The 15528-nt window shown below is 41.4% G+C and overlaps 5 protein-coding genes across 5 annotated transcripts; 4 read left to right on the forward strand and 1 right to left on the reverse strand.

The window, feature by feature from the left end:
• On the forward strand, positions 1-1682 carry LOC135331002 (UDP-glucuronosyltransferase 2C1-like). Its single transcript, XM_064526009.1, has 2 exons — positions 1-1330; positions 1380-1682. The coding sequence occupies exons 1-2, from the start codon at positions 25-27 to the stop codon at positions 1637-1639; spliced, it is 1566 nt and encodes a 521-aa protein (XP_064382079.1). The 5' UTR covers positions 1-24; the 3' UTR covers positions 1640-1682.
• A 2067-nt stretch (positions 1683-3749) lies between these two features.
• Positions 3750-6238, forward strand: LOC135331001 (probable 3',5'-cyclic phosphodiesterase pde-5). Its single transcript, XM_064526008.1, has 13 exons — positions 3750-3896; positions 3941-3989; positions 4042-4271; positions 4328-4489; positions 4548-4701; positions 4758-4861; positions 4920-5157; positions 5207-5413; positions 5467-5588; positions 5654-5765; positions 5817-5897; positions 5953-6041; positions 6096-6238. Exons 1-13 carry the CDS (start codon positions 3781-3783, stop codon positions 6163-6165), a joined length of 1734 nt encoding a protein of 577 aa, XP_064382078.1. The 5' UTR covers positions 3750-3780; the 3' UTR covers positions 6166-6238.
• On the reverse strand, positions 6087-7650 carry LOC135331003 (actin nucleation-promoting factor WASL-like). The gene has a single exon (XM_064526010.1). The coding sequence runs from the start codon at positions 7648-7650 to the stop codon at positions 6283-6285; it is 1368 nt and encodes a 455-aa protein (XP_064382080.1). The 3' UTR covers positions 6087-6282.
• A 310-nt stretch (positions 7651-7960) lies between these two features.
• On the forward strand, positions 7961-10707 carry LOC135331007 (microtubule-associated protein RP/EB family member 1-like). The gene is made up of 7 exons (XM_064526022.1): positions 7961-8096; positions 8390-8428; positions 8484-8590; positions 8740-8917; positions 9156-9388; positions 9490-9642; positions 10437-10707. The coding sequence occupies exons 1-7, from the start codon at positions 7976-7978 to the stop codon at positions 10620-10622; spliced, it is 1017 nt and encodes a 338-aa protein (XP_064382092.1). The 5' UTR covers positions 7961-7975; the 3' UTR covers positions 10623-10707.
• A 503-nt stretch (positions 10708-11210) lies between these two features.
• On the forward strand, positions 11211-15161 carry LOC135332220 (uncharacterized; the record flags this gene model as incomplete). Its single annotated transcript, XM_064527585.1, has 4 exons — positions 11211-11219; positions 11824-11952; positions 13158-13373; positions 14788-15161. Coding segments are annotated over 4 exons (498 nt in total), but the record flags the coding sequence as incomplete, so codon positions are not given.
• Between the last annotated feature and the right edge of the window lie 367 nt (positions 15162-15528).

Here is a 15528-nt window from a genome sequence, read left to right on the forward strand (position 1 = left end):
TTTACCCATTAGTAACTAGAAGTCATGGAGACTCTAAGCACAGTGATTCTACTTATAATTCTCTCAGTCTGCTCCAGTGTGCAGTGTCAAGAACATCTATTCAACACTAGGAGAACTCTGTCCATTCTAATCATCTCCAATCCATTTCCTGGGCACCTAATGCCTCCATCTATTCTTGGTGAGGAACTAGTGAGAAGAGGGCACAATGTAACTCTATGCACAACACCTATGTCTGGCTCTAATCTGGCCCAAAAACTGACTGATAATGCAAGAATGAAATTCATCAATGCTGGCGATGGTTATTTAACGTACTATGATTTTCAGAGAGTTTTTGCAGCCGCAGGAATTGGGAACAGTACAGAAAGTGATCGATGGAAAGTGTTTAACATTCACCCGGACACTTCAATCAGGATGGGAAAGTTTCTAGATCGAGACAATCTAACAGACTATGATCTAATTGTTGCTACGGAGAAGCTTGCACCTGTGTTGGCTTGTCTAAGCAAAAGATGGAATATTTCAGGTATTGTTTTGGGAACTACTCATCAGCATCAACTTCATCTACTGCCCGAGTGGTCTTTTCCACCTTTCTATGCAAACAAACGAGGAAGGATACGCATTTCTGATGATATGACATTCAGTGAGAGAATGCGAGCATTTCTATTTGTTGAATACAACAGACTTTACAGTCGATTCTACAAAAGTCGCTACGAATTTGTGTGTTCAGATCCAGTGGTTGATTACTCCTACATGAATGGTTACCTTGGTGTTCGTGCTCCCCACATTATTCCAACAGCTATTGGTTTTGAGTACCCAAGAACGTTATCTCCTCTCACTCACTATGTTGGTCCACTGCTCAGTAAGCAAAAGAAAGAATTATCAAGTGACATGCGTAAGTGGTTAGACTCCAAACCGCGAGCAGGTGTGATAATGATCAGTATGGGCTCGTTAGCTCACCTTACACGAGAACAAGGCAAAATAATTGTAGATGCTATCAGTTCAACCAATTACAGTGTGGTGTGGAGTTTACGGGAACAAAACCGTGACATTTTAGAAGGACTTGCAATAGACAGTGACCGATTTTTCTTATCACCTTGGCTACCACAGGTAGCAGTGCTCAACCACTCTGCTATTGGGTTGGCTATTCTACACGGTGGAATGAATGGAGTACATGAAGCCATTGCTTATGGAGTGCCAATCATTGTGATTCCGTTCTGGAACGATCAAGGGGACGTTGGTGCCAGACTGCAACACAGTGGAGCTGGAATTCAAATCCTTCGACACCACCTGTCAACTGGTACTATTCTGGCTGCTATTCTGCAAATACAAAGAGGTGAGAAAGTTGCTTTTAGCTTTGTTTTTATTGTTTCCTTTGTACCCAGGTAGCTTGGATGCTGGCCTGGCTCGCCTGCAGAGAATATTCGTAAGAGCAGGAGGAGTGGAGAGAGCTGCTGATTTGGTGGAGCACTACTGGGAGGTTGGCTACTCTCATCTTGTCCCCTCTTATGCTACATACAACTGGAGCTGGGTGCAGTACTACAATACTGATGTCAAGGCATTGCTCATATTATCTGTGGTGTTATCAATTATTTTTGTGAATAGAATAGTTTTTTGTTCAACTTCAAAACAAAAACACAATTAAAACTAGTTTATAGTTCCGCTACTACTAAAATTGATATTCTTTGCTTGTTTGTTGGGATGGGTCTCTGGGAACTCATGACATGAGTCATGTATAACCGGGTAACTGTTGACAGTAAACTTCTCTGGATAGATGCTCCCTTCCCCATACTAAGATTGTACATGTAGTCATAGGTGTCTTCAAATCTGGTATATATAGGAAGTATTATACATTGTTTGTGCTGCATGGTGACAGTTGTGTCAGACTCGTGTGTGTGCAAGAGTTATTTTATAGCATAAGTTTACATATGATATGCCGCCTGTACAGGCAAAAAAACGACAGTACGTAGTCGTGCATGCTAATTACCTGTCAAACATATCATTCACAACATCTTCAAAGCTTGCCAGAGGTTGGAATGGTTTGTCTCCTTCTTTAAACCAGCTTTGCCTTTGGGTGTGTTTTACTTCAAGTTCAATGTGAAATATTTCAATTTGTCGTTTCCATTGTGTAAACTTTAACGAACGTCACTTCAAAACTATCCTTCAGACTAGCTTCAATAGTTTCAACTTGCCAGTTTGACAATTGGTGTTCTTGACTACTGCAATCCATGTATTATAGAGAAGTGTGCGCACTGCTTCACTATCATCACCCCGCAAGTATCGCATGACAGACGTATATGATCCAAATCGATCCAGAGTGTAACTCATTACCACCTCAAAATCATGCAAGAACAAATTGGAAGCGACAAAAGCATTAATTTGTTCTTCTGGCTAATTCAGATTGGGGGTTTGGGATTCGAATACAGTTGTCGACGACATCTGCAAATGTCATTGCAAAGTAGGTCTAGTAGGGAATTAACTGCATTCTCTTGCGCACTGGAACTGTTTCGTCTGAGCAAAGAAGTTGTGCCGGGAAATTGTTTCCCTTCTCTGATAACATCAATGACATCTTGAAATAACTTCCTCATTACAATGACCTTGGAAAACAGCTGCATCTCAATTTCCACTTACTCCAACTGTGCATCTCATTTGCTCAATTTGGCCGTGGAGTATACAAAGCATCATTGTAAATCGAGTTCCATACACGACACTACGCCTTCCTCATCAGTGCACATGCTAAAAGATCTATTGAGCCAGCACACCAAGAACAATGGCTAGTTGTAGGAGATGTGAGAGCCCCATTTTTCTACCTCTAAACAGTGTGTATTTTCCCACTACATGTAGACTAGATCATACTCTGCTCACTGTAAAGTCTACTGCGCATGCTCAGACTATAATTATAGTAAAGTTATGCAATAAATTTCACTGCATGCTTTTCATCCATGATTCACATTTATGATTCATTTTACGCTTCTCAAATGTCAGTCTTGATTCACAGCTGTTACTAAACCTCTTTTTTCTGAGATAGGGGCTGTGCATCCATTCACTCCATTCACTGTAGCTCCTTTCGAGTGACGTTTTCTCATTCGGTACAGGCTTTATAGATCTGTTCCATACCCATGGCTTTTGGACCTTTTCAACAGGTGGAAATTTGTACATACTAGAAGATGACTTCTTTGTATTATCGTTATTATTTGTCTGTGTAGACGTACCCGTTACAGGCACACTACCTGGTGATCTACACAAAAAGCTTGGCATCCAGAGAAATCCATTTGGGTCACAGAATGCTCCTTTCTTGTATGAATATGGTAGAGATGATTTTAATCTTGTTAATGGTTGGCTTTGCGAGATTCGTACCTTACAACAGCTTGTTTTTGAGTGGTACTGAAGTGTTTCATTGACACTCAATGGAAAATATCCCTGGAGGTAAGATGCACTATAAATTCTCCTTGAATTGCTTTCTTGTTTCTCTTCAGTACTCAAATCCCTAGAAAAGGATTCTTGTTCTTTACTGCACATTATTCTGTATGTTGGCTGTTGTCTTGATTTATGGTGAGGTGTGGAATCCTTGTTTTAACTTATTAGCACAAAATCAATAATTAGAGCCAATTTGTAATTTGAGATAGAGATACAAAATTTGTTACTTATAATAGCTAGATCTAGCTAAAGTATTTAATTATTGTATCTAGATCTACCTTTGAGGAAGCTGTGCCTGTGGTCATACTATCGGCTCATAGCAACTGACATTCAAAACGTGAAATCTTTGTCTTTACAAGACAAGACTGAATGGGAATAGCAGCCTCAATGGAAGGAAGCCATCAAAGTTGCCATTCGCTGCAACCACCAGCGAGCCCCACCTCCCTACAAAAGCAGCTGAATAATTTCTTCATGAAGCTTATTGGGTAGGTTAAATTGCTGTCTGGCACTCTAGATACCTTTCCTACAGCTCAGCACTCTCCGATGATCCACACAAGGATGCATTCCAAATTGTAGAGGTACAGTAAAGTAGATCTAGATATCCACTCATATAATTATTGTAATTTGCAGACAGCAATAAAGGAGCTCCTTGATGCTGACAGGGCTTCACTTTTCCTCCTTGATAAACAAACTCAAGAGCTGCACGCTTGTATATTCAGCGTGACCAATGAAGAATCAGCTGACGTTAATACTGTGCATTTAGACCAAGACCCAACAACCCCATCACATATAGAAGACCATATTTCAAACCTTGGAAAGAAACCACTTGACATTGTTTCATATAGAGGGAAACGCGTGAGGTATGTCAATTTTAATGCATGCAAGTACAGTACCACAGAATGTGATGATCATACAGCCTCCCTATGAGCAAGGGGGTCATTGGATTCGTAGCAAGGACAGGCAATTTTTTGAATGTCAAGAATACAAAGAAAAATGAGTACTTTTGTAGTGAAATCGATAAATTCACTGGATACAAGACAGAAACATTGCTCTGTGTTCCTCTAATTGTGGATGGAAGGTAAGTAATTAGCAAGGGTAGATCATGCAGTATACTAGTGTGACTTGAATCTTTATAGGGTGATGGGGGTTCTTGAAGCACTCAACAAAAAAAGAGGGCACTTCTCAAAGATAGACGAGCAGATTATTCAATCCGTTGCCCTCGTTTGCGGTCTGTATTTGAGTCACTCACATCTGAAGAGGGAATGCAAAAGATTAGAGACCAAGTGCAAGGTACTTCCTATAATACTCGTAATCCACAAGTACACTATATACATGCATACACACAGGTTGCTAATGAGCTACTGCAATACCACAGAGTGTGTTCTGTACAACATTTAAAGGAGGTAGAAGAAATACCAAGAGCATTAATTCAACAACACAACATTGATAGGTACATGCTAGATACAACTGTCTATTATCGATGGCTTCAACCACTCGTACCCATTCAGTTTTTTCTGTGACACTGATCTCATCCCTGGCGATATTAAGGCTCACCTGCTTGTCAAAATGGTGTCCAACCTTGTTGACAGCTCTCTATTCAACTCTCAACAACTTCTCAAGTTTGCCTTAACAGTATCTAAGAACTATCGATCCAACCCATACCACAACTGGGACCATGCGTTCCATGTGGCGCATTGTATGTACTGCATCCTGAAAGGTGCCCCAGGCTATTTCAACAGTGTGGAGGTGAGCTACATAATATGGAATTGTACGGAATTCATAATTATCTTTACAGAAATTGTCGCTTGTGCTTGCTTGTCTTTGCCACGATCTTGACCACCGTGCTCTCAATAATTGCTACATGGCGTCCACCAACCACCCTCTCTCACAACTCTACTCTACCTCAACACTGGAGAACCACCACTTCAGTCAAACCATTGAGCTGCTACAACTGGACGGACTCAATGTGTTCACACTGTTAGCAGAGTCACAGTACAAAGAAGTACGTTGCCTCAAATTATGCTAATGCTATAATTATATACCACACATGCACAGGCTTTTGAGATCACACAGAAGGCAATACTGGCCACAGACCTTGTTAATTTCTTCAAGAATAGATCTGCGCTGGCTAATGTATTGGACTCTAAAAGTTTCAGCTGGGAGATTCCTCGACACAAGTAATAATTGCATGGCTAACGTTGTTTTGCACCCATTACCTGTATGTGTATGTATACATGTATAGAGATCTTGTCAGATGTCTAATGATGACTGTGAGTGATGTGTGCTCTTCTTGCAAACCTTGGGACATTCATGTCAAGAATGTCACGAGTTTATTCCAAGAGTTTCATGTACAGGTGAACGAGCATGCATGTAGTAACATAAACAATGGATAAGTATGCTCGCAGGGAGATATGGAAAAAGCTCAAGGATTGAGCCCAACTGAAATGGTGGACAGAAATTTCAAGTACAAGCTACCAAGCATTCAAGTAAGTACTGAAACGTGTATAAATAATTATTTCAATCATGCTGTATGTCCCAAAGGTTGGTTTCATCAAGGGTATTACTGAGCCTTGCTGTCAGTTGCTAAGCACTGTAATGCCTCATGTCGATTTCCTACTGCAAGCCGCAAAGTAAGCCCCTTAAGAATTCCCATGCAGGACAATTATGGCACCATGTTTACACAGGTCAAACAAGGAAATGTGGCAAGATATTGCTGACAAAAAGACTGAATTACCAACATCATTAAAAGATTAAAAACAAGAGACAACTACTGCTAGCAGCATAAAAACACACACACTAATCAACTGTAAAATGATTCATAATTTTATACTATCATGCTAAGTCATTTTGAAAAGTCCTACAATACTAAGTTTAGACAATAAGGGCACCGTCATAATCGTCCTCAAATCCAGACTCTTCCCCATCTCTGTTGACATCTGCCACTTTTGAAAAGTTCCGCATGTTCAGCCTACTCCTCATTTTCTCTAGACTACACCTGAGCACTGATTGTAGACTGTCTGGGTCGTCTGCTTGAAAATCAGTCATGTTTTTGGTTTCCACATGGCGTAATGTGTTTCGTCTGAATGTGTTGATCTCAAAGAGTAGCTGCCCTTTATTCTTTGTGGAAGGAGGTTTCGGGAGAGTCTTGCTTGACGAGCCAACCGGTCGAAGGAAAATCCCACGCTTCAACTCTTCAGCGATGGAGCTAGCATTACCACTCGAAGAACCTGGCGCAGCGGAAGACTTGAGTGCCACACCTTTGAGCAGCTCATCCTGTAGAGACATTCCAGGGAGTGGCTGTGCACCCATTTTCTTGAGAGTATCCATAGCCGAGGGTGGCGGTGGCGGTGGTGGTGGCGGTGGTGCAATGGGTGGTGGAGGGGGAACGGCACTGCTATCAGGACCAGGTTCAAGGACCTCTCCAAAGGAGAAGGTTGACTCTGTACCACTCTCGCGATGGGTTGGTGGTGGTCGTGGTTCACTTGACATGCCCACGGAATCTTGGCCCACACTTGCTGTCATTGATTTTGAAAGCTGGACCACGGAAGTGTCATCTCCAACATGAGAGATGTGTCGAAAATTGGAGGGTTCAGAAATAGTGAGTGGGCTGTTTGATCGAGATCCTGATTTCCTTCTCAAAGTGTTTCGGCGAAATATACCAGGAGAGTCGACATCTTCAGTACCACCAGCATCTGTTTTTGCATCTTCTTGTTCAATCATAACCCATTCATTGTCGCCATTTGGATCGCTTTCACCTTCAATGGAGGACTGGGATAGTTTAATTCGTTTGGGAATACTGCCTTCATCAGGTTTGGGTGTGAGGAGATTTGGAACGACTAGAGAAATTAAAGATGTGATTTTCCCAGCAATAGCCTCGTCTGAAAAACTTAGTCCAAAGTAGGTTCCATTGTGAATGCCAATTACAGTGAAGTATTCGCTAGTTTGTACAAGTTGTGTCGTGCTGCTGATTGTGATTTCGTGTCCAGGTAAGTTTTCATCAAAGTCTGAAATGCAGAGTGTAACTTTTGACTTGGTTGCCAATACAGTAGGAATTCCATAACCAACCACGGTCCAGTCTGCATCGGGTGTCTGGCCATCGGTTTCATCGTTATTTTGTTTTGGATTGTGCTGATATACAGTTGCAATCGTTTTGAATAGGACGACAAGACCTTCATCACTGTTACACAGTTTGGAAATGATGTCTTGTCGTATCGTATCCTCGGCTTTGGAGGCTGACATTTTGGCCAATTCTGCAGTGGAAAAAAGTGTAACTAGTTAATAATACAGTGTCATTATATGCAGTGTCACATTATAATTATATATAAACAGATGATTAGGTGCAAACAGAAGTACTACAATGTATATAATTGGCTACGTACCTGTACTGTACTGTGTCCACAGCGACTGCTTTCTTTTTCAGTTGTTTCCTCACGAGATTTTCATGTGATAACCACGTGTCCATAGTATTTTTGTGTGTGAAGCAACCACCAAAAGCTGTTTTAGAAGGTCGTCTGGAAGCGTCTTCTCTCCTCTACTCGTTCGTCTTGTGGAGCCGGTGATTGTGATGGCAGTAAACGTGTTTTCAACTTCTGCTACCACTGAGAACCTCAGTCGACATGACATGTTAGCTTGGATCAATGGCACCTTGCAGTGTAATTATACAAAAATTGAGGAGCTCTCCTCAGGTACATATATACCTCTGACTATAAACACTATTTTTAAGCCATCCGACGTTAGACATATACATTACCAGTCTGTGGCTAGTCAATTTACTGAAGAGACAATTTCCTGGTGAAGGGGGTGTGGGTGGTTTGGTAGCATCGAACATTTGGCAAAGAGGGGGGTGTTGGTTGTTTAATACGGAATGTAGTTGTGTTGAGGGGTGTGGGTGGGTTGCTATGGGATTTAGTTGCATTGAAGGGGGGGGGGGTGGGTTGGTTGGTTCTGATCTGTGTGTATTACATTGTTGCTTTTCCAGGTGCTGCCTATTGTCAGTTTATGGACATGCTCTTTCCGGGTAAGTATGCTCGATTCACATAATTATTATTCACTTTCCTTAATGACTGCCACAGGGTGTTTGTCGTTGAAGAAAGTCAAATTCGCCACCAGACAGGAGCACGAATACATAAGCAACTACAAAATTGCTCAAAACTCTTTCAAGAAAGTTGGTGTTGACAAGGTATGTGATAAGGTGCTAGAGTGATTTTTTCCATACACATACGTGATGACGTATAATTATTATTATGTACATGTTCTGATACTACTTACGTTATGATGGTCATGCATGATGATCGAATGTGCTTACTTACGCTATTCTTTATTCTACAGATTGTTCCCGTTGAGAAGCTGGTAAAGGGTAAATTTCAAGATAATTTCGAGTTTATCCAATGGTTCAAGAAGTTTTTTGATGCCAACTACGATGGCAGTGAGTATGATGCTGCTGCAGCAAGAGATGGTCAACCATTGGCCACTGGGAATGCAGTTAACCAAATGAAAAAGGCTACCAGTAAGTCAACTATTGGGCTAGTAACAAACTATTGTATCTCGTAATCGTAGTCTAGAACGTAGCATCAATGTTGAATTAATTTTGTTGTTTTATAAGGGCCAATTTTTGGGCAGGAAAGGGCTTTGTGATAACTTTGGTACAGACTATTAAACATGCATATTGTAGTAGGCGGGGTCAGGAATTGCAATTAATCATGTCACCATTTTTAGGGCACTCGTGCTAACTATAATTATTGCAGCGCCTAGCAAATTTGGAGCAGCTAAGCCTGTTGGTGTAAGAAAAGTGCCCTCAAAGATCCAAACAACCAGACCTGCGGCAGCAACTAGGGCTCCTGTCAAGACAACTGTCGCTAAGCCTTCAACAAAGCCTGCTGCTCGACCCGTGGGCTCAGGAGGGGGAGCACAGGCACCAGGAGTCAGTAGTGCAAAGTTGAAGGCTGCTGAGGCTACGATTAAAGACTTAGAAGCTCGAGTGAGAAATACTTCAGTACATGCGATAAAGTGTGCCGTAAAGTCACTTTACCTAACCTTGCACGTACATGTACTGTGTGTGTTAATTTTATACTGTTGCAGGTAGGGGAATTGGAGGTGAGTGTGAGTGGACTGGAAACAGAGAGGGACTTCTACTTTGGCAAGTTGAGAGATATAGAGAACACTTGTCAGGAGAACGAGTATGATGATAATCCTTTGGTAAAACCTCTGCTGGATATCATGTATGCCACCCAGGTATGTCAGCATTGTACATACTTTTTCTTGTAGTGTGTTGAAAAGTTCTGTGTTGGGCCAAAAAACCCAATAACGAAACAAAAGGCTTATTTACCATTTTCCAGTGCGTATAACCAAGGGCGTATACAGAGAAGAGGGTATGCAACTCACTATGTATCCTACGTACTCATCCGACTTCGTATCAGAGACCGGATATGCTAAAAATAGAATCCAGTATACGGATGTGAACAAGTGGGCGGTGTTGTTTACGGAGTTATAATTATGGGCGTGTACATCAGAGCTGCCTAGCTAGCTAGCTAACAGTGCAGTAAAATTTTAGAGAAGTGTCATGACCAGTCCTAGTCCAGCCAGGTCCAAGACAACCCCTTCGAGCATGAAGTTGAGTGCTGGGCGCATTGTTAAGAAGTACCAGAGACTCAGGAAGACAGATTATTGTACCTAGGTTTCATCTTCTTGGAGTTGCAACTGTTGGATGGTTTGCCTTTGCCTTTGACACTGCTAGTACAAGCCATACTGCTGCTGAGAACTAGTTTTACTATGCTGCAATCGAGCTAGCTAGCTGGCACAGATATAAAAATACTTTGATTTACCTTGTGCGGTCAAAGGTTACGCGTGGGCGTTTTTGTGGGCAGTTCTAAAAATAGCTCAATACGAAGTCGGATGATTCTGAGAATGGGGCGAGTTGCATGCCCTCTTCTCTGTATACGCCCTTGGTATAACTTATGATTTGTTAGGGAACTTTCTGTATTAAAGGAAATATGCGCCTCGTAATCAATCACCACCCTCTACCACAGGATGGGTTTGAAAACCCTGACGAGGAGCCAGAATTAGTTGAACCCCTTGAGGATCCACAGTATGAAGATCAGCTGTATGAAGATCCCCAGTACCAAGATCCCCAGTACCAAGATCCGCAGTACGAAGACGAGCAAGGCTATGCAGCGGAGGAGTATAACTATGAGGATGAACAAGAGGAATATTAGGGTTGCATTATTATAAACAAACTCTCATTATACTGTGTGTTCTCGATCCCACTGTGTTTGCACTTATAGACTGTTGTACTATAGAGTTCTATAGCCTCTTATAATTAGCCGCGACAATAAAAACTGGTGCGAGTGGTGGTCATAGGTCATTTGAGAGGTGCCACGCCCATAAACCTAATTGGCATTGGTGCAGGAGAAAGTCACATTGCTGTTGGATCTAGACTTACTAGACCGTCCAAGGTGCTAAAGCATAGATAGTAAAGATGTCCAGTAACGAAGAGCCACAAGTGACTCCTCAGGAGACAGAGGAGCAAGAAGAAACATGCCCATGTGAGTGCAAAAGCATGCTGTGGAGATACCTCCACGTCTCCAGGTGTTCATACAACCCACATGTTGCATTCTGGTCCATAATCTTCTCTCTCTGCCTGCCCAGTGTCAAGCAATGCTCCCCAGACTGAGTACGGGACAGCTCCAGCTGCTGAGGTTGCTACTAGTCAGACTCCTGAAGACCTGATTGCCTGGTGGAACTCTGCCATCAAGGACTACGATGCCATGTTCATCATCTACTACCGTGGGGTCTGGTGACCCTACTGTAAGGTGAGCAGGGGAGAGGGGTAGCATTAATACAACCTATACGATATATGCAACTGTACTGTATTTATAAATTTGTGATATGAGAGGTGAAGCAATTTGTGTTAAATTTACGGCTAGATAAACAAGGTGGTTTTGTACCCAGTAACACAATGGCTGCTCCAAGGTTCCAGTAGTACATGTAGTGTGTGACAAACTGGTTGTACGACTACAGCTTATTACACAAGAGGTGTGTACCTTATTCATTGCGGTTATAATTATTAGTTTTGCTAATGAGTTATTATATAATAGTGCACAATGGATGCATGCCCTGACTTCCTGTGAAGACATTATCTCCACTGTCCAGATATCCTTTTTGCTCCTTTGTCTGCTGACTGTATACTGCATGCACATATCTGTTAGGCAGATCTTTTATATATTTATAGGTCAGCTATTTTAGCTCTCCTTTGTACTAATTATAGACATTAGTAATTCTAGTATTTTACTCAATTTTTCCAGGCAGTTAATCATCAGTTATTTTTTGATCTGTGTGTATTCTCCTCATGTGATGTGATACCCGGGTAACCCCTTGTCAACAAAACACCTTACCCTCCTCCCCCCTCCTCTGCAGGCTTACCTCAAGGAGTTCAATGATCTCCTTGGTGAGCTTAAGGGTAAGAATGTGGGTATCTTTGGCATCACTGCTCAGAGTCAGGCTGACGCAGATAAGGCAGTGAGGGACTGGGGACTTCAATTTCAAGTGAGTCAAGTGTTAATACTGTGATTGTGTTGTCATCATAAAAGTAAACTGCTTGATGTATTCATTGCAGAAGAGTAACCCTCTAGTTGTGTGCTGTTAGGTTTTGTGTGTTATTGTTTTCCTTTACAAGACTGATAATTATATCTCACCCATTAAATTAAGCTGTGTATGTCGCAGTACTGTAAAAAATAGCCACTGGTATAATTTGTGTATTCCATGTACCTTAATGTTACTAAATTATAGACAGGTAGTAATTTTAGCGTTTTCAGATTTTTCTCTGTTTTAGGGTACTAATTTTGGCTGATTTGCAAATTCATTAGCACAATATTTGTCAAAAGATGTACAAGTGATGAGTTTTAACGTTGAATGGAAAGTTTGGAGTCAGATACAGATGAAAAAAGGGCTAGCTTGCTTAGCATACTCTCAAAAGTACATTATACAAAATTACATTAGAAAAAGAGTTTTTTGAATTTTTTTAACGGGTACTTAATTTAGCGTTAATTAAATTAGTACCCGTTTATAATAGTAACAATAAGGTATACACTTCACCAGGAGTGCATCCTGACTTCACTAGCCTCAGTCCCAAGCCAAATATAACGGAAGGAGACAAATATAGCCTGGTATCTATTGCATGGGTGATTGATTGCACATGTGTGTATTTATTTTTCAGAATCTGGGGATCCCTGTTCTCTAATGTATGCTTCTATCGAAGCAACTTAGCTCTCTATTGCGTTGGTCTAGAAAGCTTGCACACTAGTCTGAAGCGAGAAAGACTTTCATCTACCTCTATAATGGTCGTATGATATGGTTGGGATATCTGAGCTTGGTTCCGTACAGGCTATGGCAAGTCTATGGTGCTTCCAACCGCTGCTTTTGAAGACAAATTGACCATACGGCCATCGTAAAAGTAGATGAGAGGCTGGCTTTAGACTAGTGTATAAGCCTACTAGACCAACGCAAAATAGGACGTAAGCTACAGCTTCACGTAACTCATTCACAGAGATTAAGTGAGTTTTAACAACGTTTTACTTTCGTTAGTACGATTACCTATATTCTAGGTCATTTGAAGCGCATGCGCACTATCACCCATGCAATAGGTTCCAGGTCCTCTTTTCGACCTAGCGTTCAATTAGAGAAAAGTCAGGTGGGGAACTAGGCTTACACTACACACAGCCATCATGACACGTTCTAACCTTCCCCTGCAGGCATGGTCTGATCCTCAACACAAGTTGCGCAACTATCTCAACGATGAGGGTCTGATTGATATCAAGATATCAGGAGGCGAAAATTCCACCGACTCCGGCTTCTACAAGGTCCATCCCAAGATCAAAGAATACAAGTGGGGCGTTGCTCAGCCAGGTGTGCTCTGTGTGAATTCTGACAGGAAGCCTCTCTACGCTTGGGCCATCAATCCTTCTTTCGTGAGTTGTACTGACCATGAGCAATTTCTTGGTCATTGTTGCTTAGTTACTTTATCCACTACTGTGCTATTATGAATTGTGTAGTTTACTGTGTGCCCTTTCTGATGGCACATCTTATGTCTTCTGTCATCTATTTGACAGCTTAGTTTATCTACTCAGCTAGCTACTTATCGCTCTATCTAAATGCTCATTTACTATCGTATAAAATTAGTCATGGGGATGCTCCTCACATAACTTATATAGAATATTAATAAAAGATGACGTCCTGTCAGAGGTAACCTAGTTCAGTTGTGTTAGGTGATTCTTTTAATTTTGTAACACTTCTGGTCATGTTGTTTCTATCACGTAGCCTCACGTAGCCTCGTTTGGCTGCAGTTTTGCACATCAATATTGTTATTTCAGCTGGTGAATGGCTTCTTAATTAGTCAGGTACGCTCAGCTAGCTCCTTGTTAATTAAATACTTCTATTAGCCTTGGTCAGGTAGGATCAGGTATTCAAGTAGCTGGGTCAGGTATCCCCATGTTTTGTTTGTCTGTGGTCACGTAGTCTCAGGTAACACCACACGCTTCATGCATTGTCTAAGGCTTCAGGTCAGGTAGCCCCATATTTAATGAGTGTTTGTAATGTCTCTTGTCATGTATCCCTTGTTTCAAAGAATGTTTCTATTGCCTCAGGTCAGGTAGATGCATGCACACACTTGCCACTTCCTGCTCAGTTGCACAGTTGCTATAGTATTGCTATGGACACATTGTGTGTGTACCTGACAGGAAGCTCAGCAACTAATTAGTAGTCTAAAGGAGCCTAGATGTCAATGATAACTATTTAAGCCATTTGTCATTTTTGACTGGTGTAAAATTAATGTGTTAAGATAATTACGAGAAGCTAGCTACATAGTTTTAGAAGCATACTCCCTCCATGTACAGTGGACAGTTTGGGAGTAGAGCTTTTGTCCTCTTTTTGGAGGTTGTCCTCTGGTGGGAGGTTCATTCAAATTTCATAGCATATATCAAAGACTTATAGATAGCATGTTCATGTATGGTCTGTATACAGACCCTATTTCTAGCTAAGGAACTTTGAAATCAAAGAAGCAATATAAATTATTATGCGCAATGGCAGTATGATTCGCATAACATTACAAATGACCTCTACCATATTGGACATAAACCGTGGGTATGGTTTCCTGTTTGTCCGTAATAAGCAAAGAGTTAGTCAGTTAGGAGCACGAAGCAGTTAGCTTGTCCGCTGTCTGGAATCAAGAAGGTCCGCTTGTGAGAGGTTGCTTAAAGTGTGTACTTAGATAGTGATTTCAATCCGTGCCATAGCTAGTGTACTTTATAAGAAGTTGTCCTCGTACAATCCTTAGAAAAGCTAATACTGTGGTTGTGCTTGTGATAACAACACTCCTCCGTTTAGATGAACGTTGGTGGTGCCTCGGATCGTCCTGTTCCCCCGGACATCTGGACCATCGTCCAAGCAAAGATGATCGACCCTGATAGCCAGGATGTGCCAAGACGTTTACGCACCAGAGGAGTTTGCTCCCTCTGTAACATTCTTTAACAACTGCACATGCTGTATAAATCTTTACTAAGTTTTAATTTTGGACTTTGTTCTTTTGTGTAGTCAGGTAGTGTTATGACGGAAGATGTGCTAAACCAGTATTACTGAGGTACACTTCCCGAGGCCAGTGCTATGCGCTGTGTTCACACCTAACTGCTGAATTGTCATTGTTCTCTTGAATTTTATTTTGTTCAAATGCTGAATTTTTATACAAATTGACAAACACTGTACATAGGTACATTATTAAGTATACACAGTAAACAGACACACAAGCAGCTTTTTGCGTACGCCTCCTGCATGCGGCTATAATTATAGATCTACGCCCTGAGGCATAAGTTGCATGTCCTAAATGGTTTCGTACACCACTATAAGAGTCAGCTTGTCCATTCATTTTTACCAGCTCCTGTCCTCCTGCAACATACTTTCAGCTTATAGTTATAATAACTGAAAGAAACAGGCCATACTTTACTAATAAATTATAAATTTATTTAGTGGAATACGGTATTCCTTTACCCAATAAACTCAAGTGTTTTGCTCGGCCCTGTGTATTCTCCTCATGTGATGTGATACCCGGGTAACCCCTTGCCAACAAAACAC

Source organism: Halichondria panicea, chromosome 2, assembly GCF_963675165.1.
Source record: "Halichondria panicea chromosome 2, odHalPani1.1, whole genome shotgun sequence".
Lineage (NCBI taxonomy): Eukaryota > Metazoa > Porifera > Demospongiae > Suberitida > Halichondriidae > Halichondria > Halichondria panicea.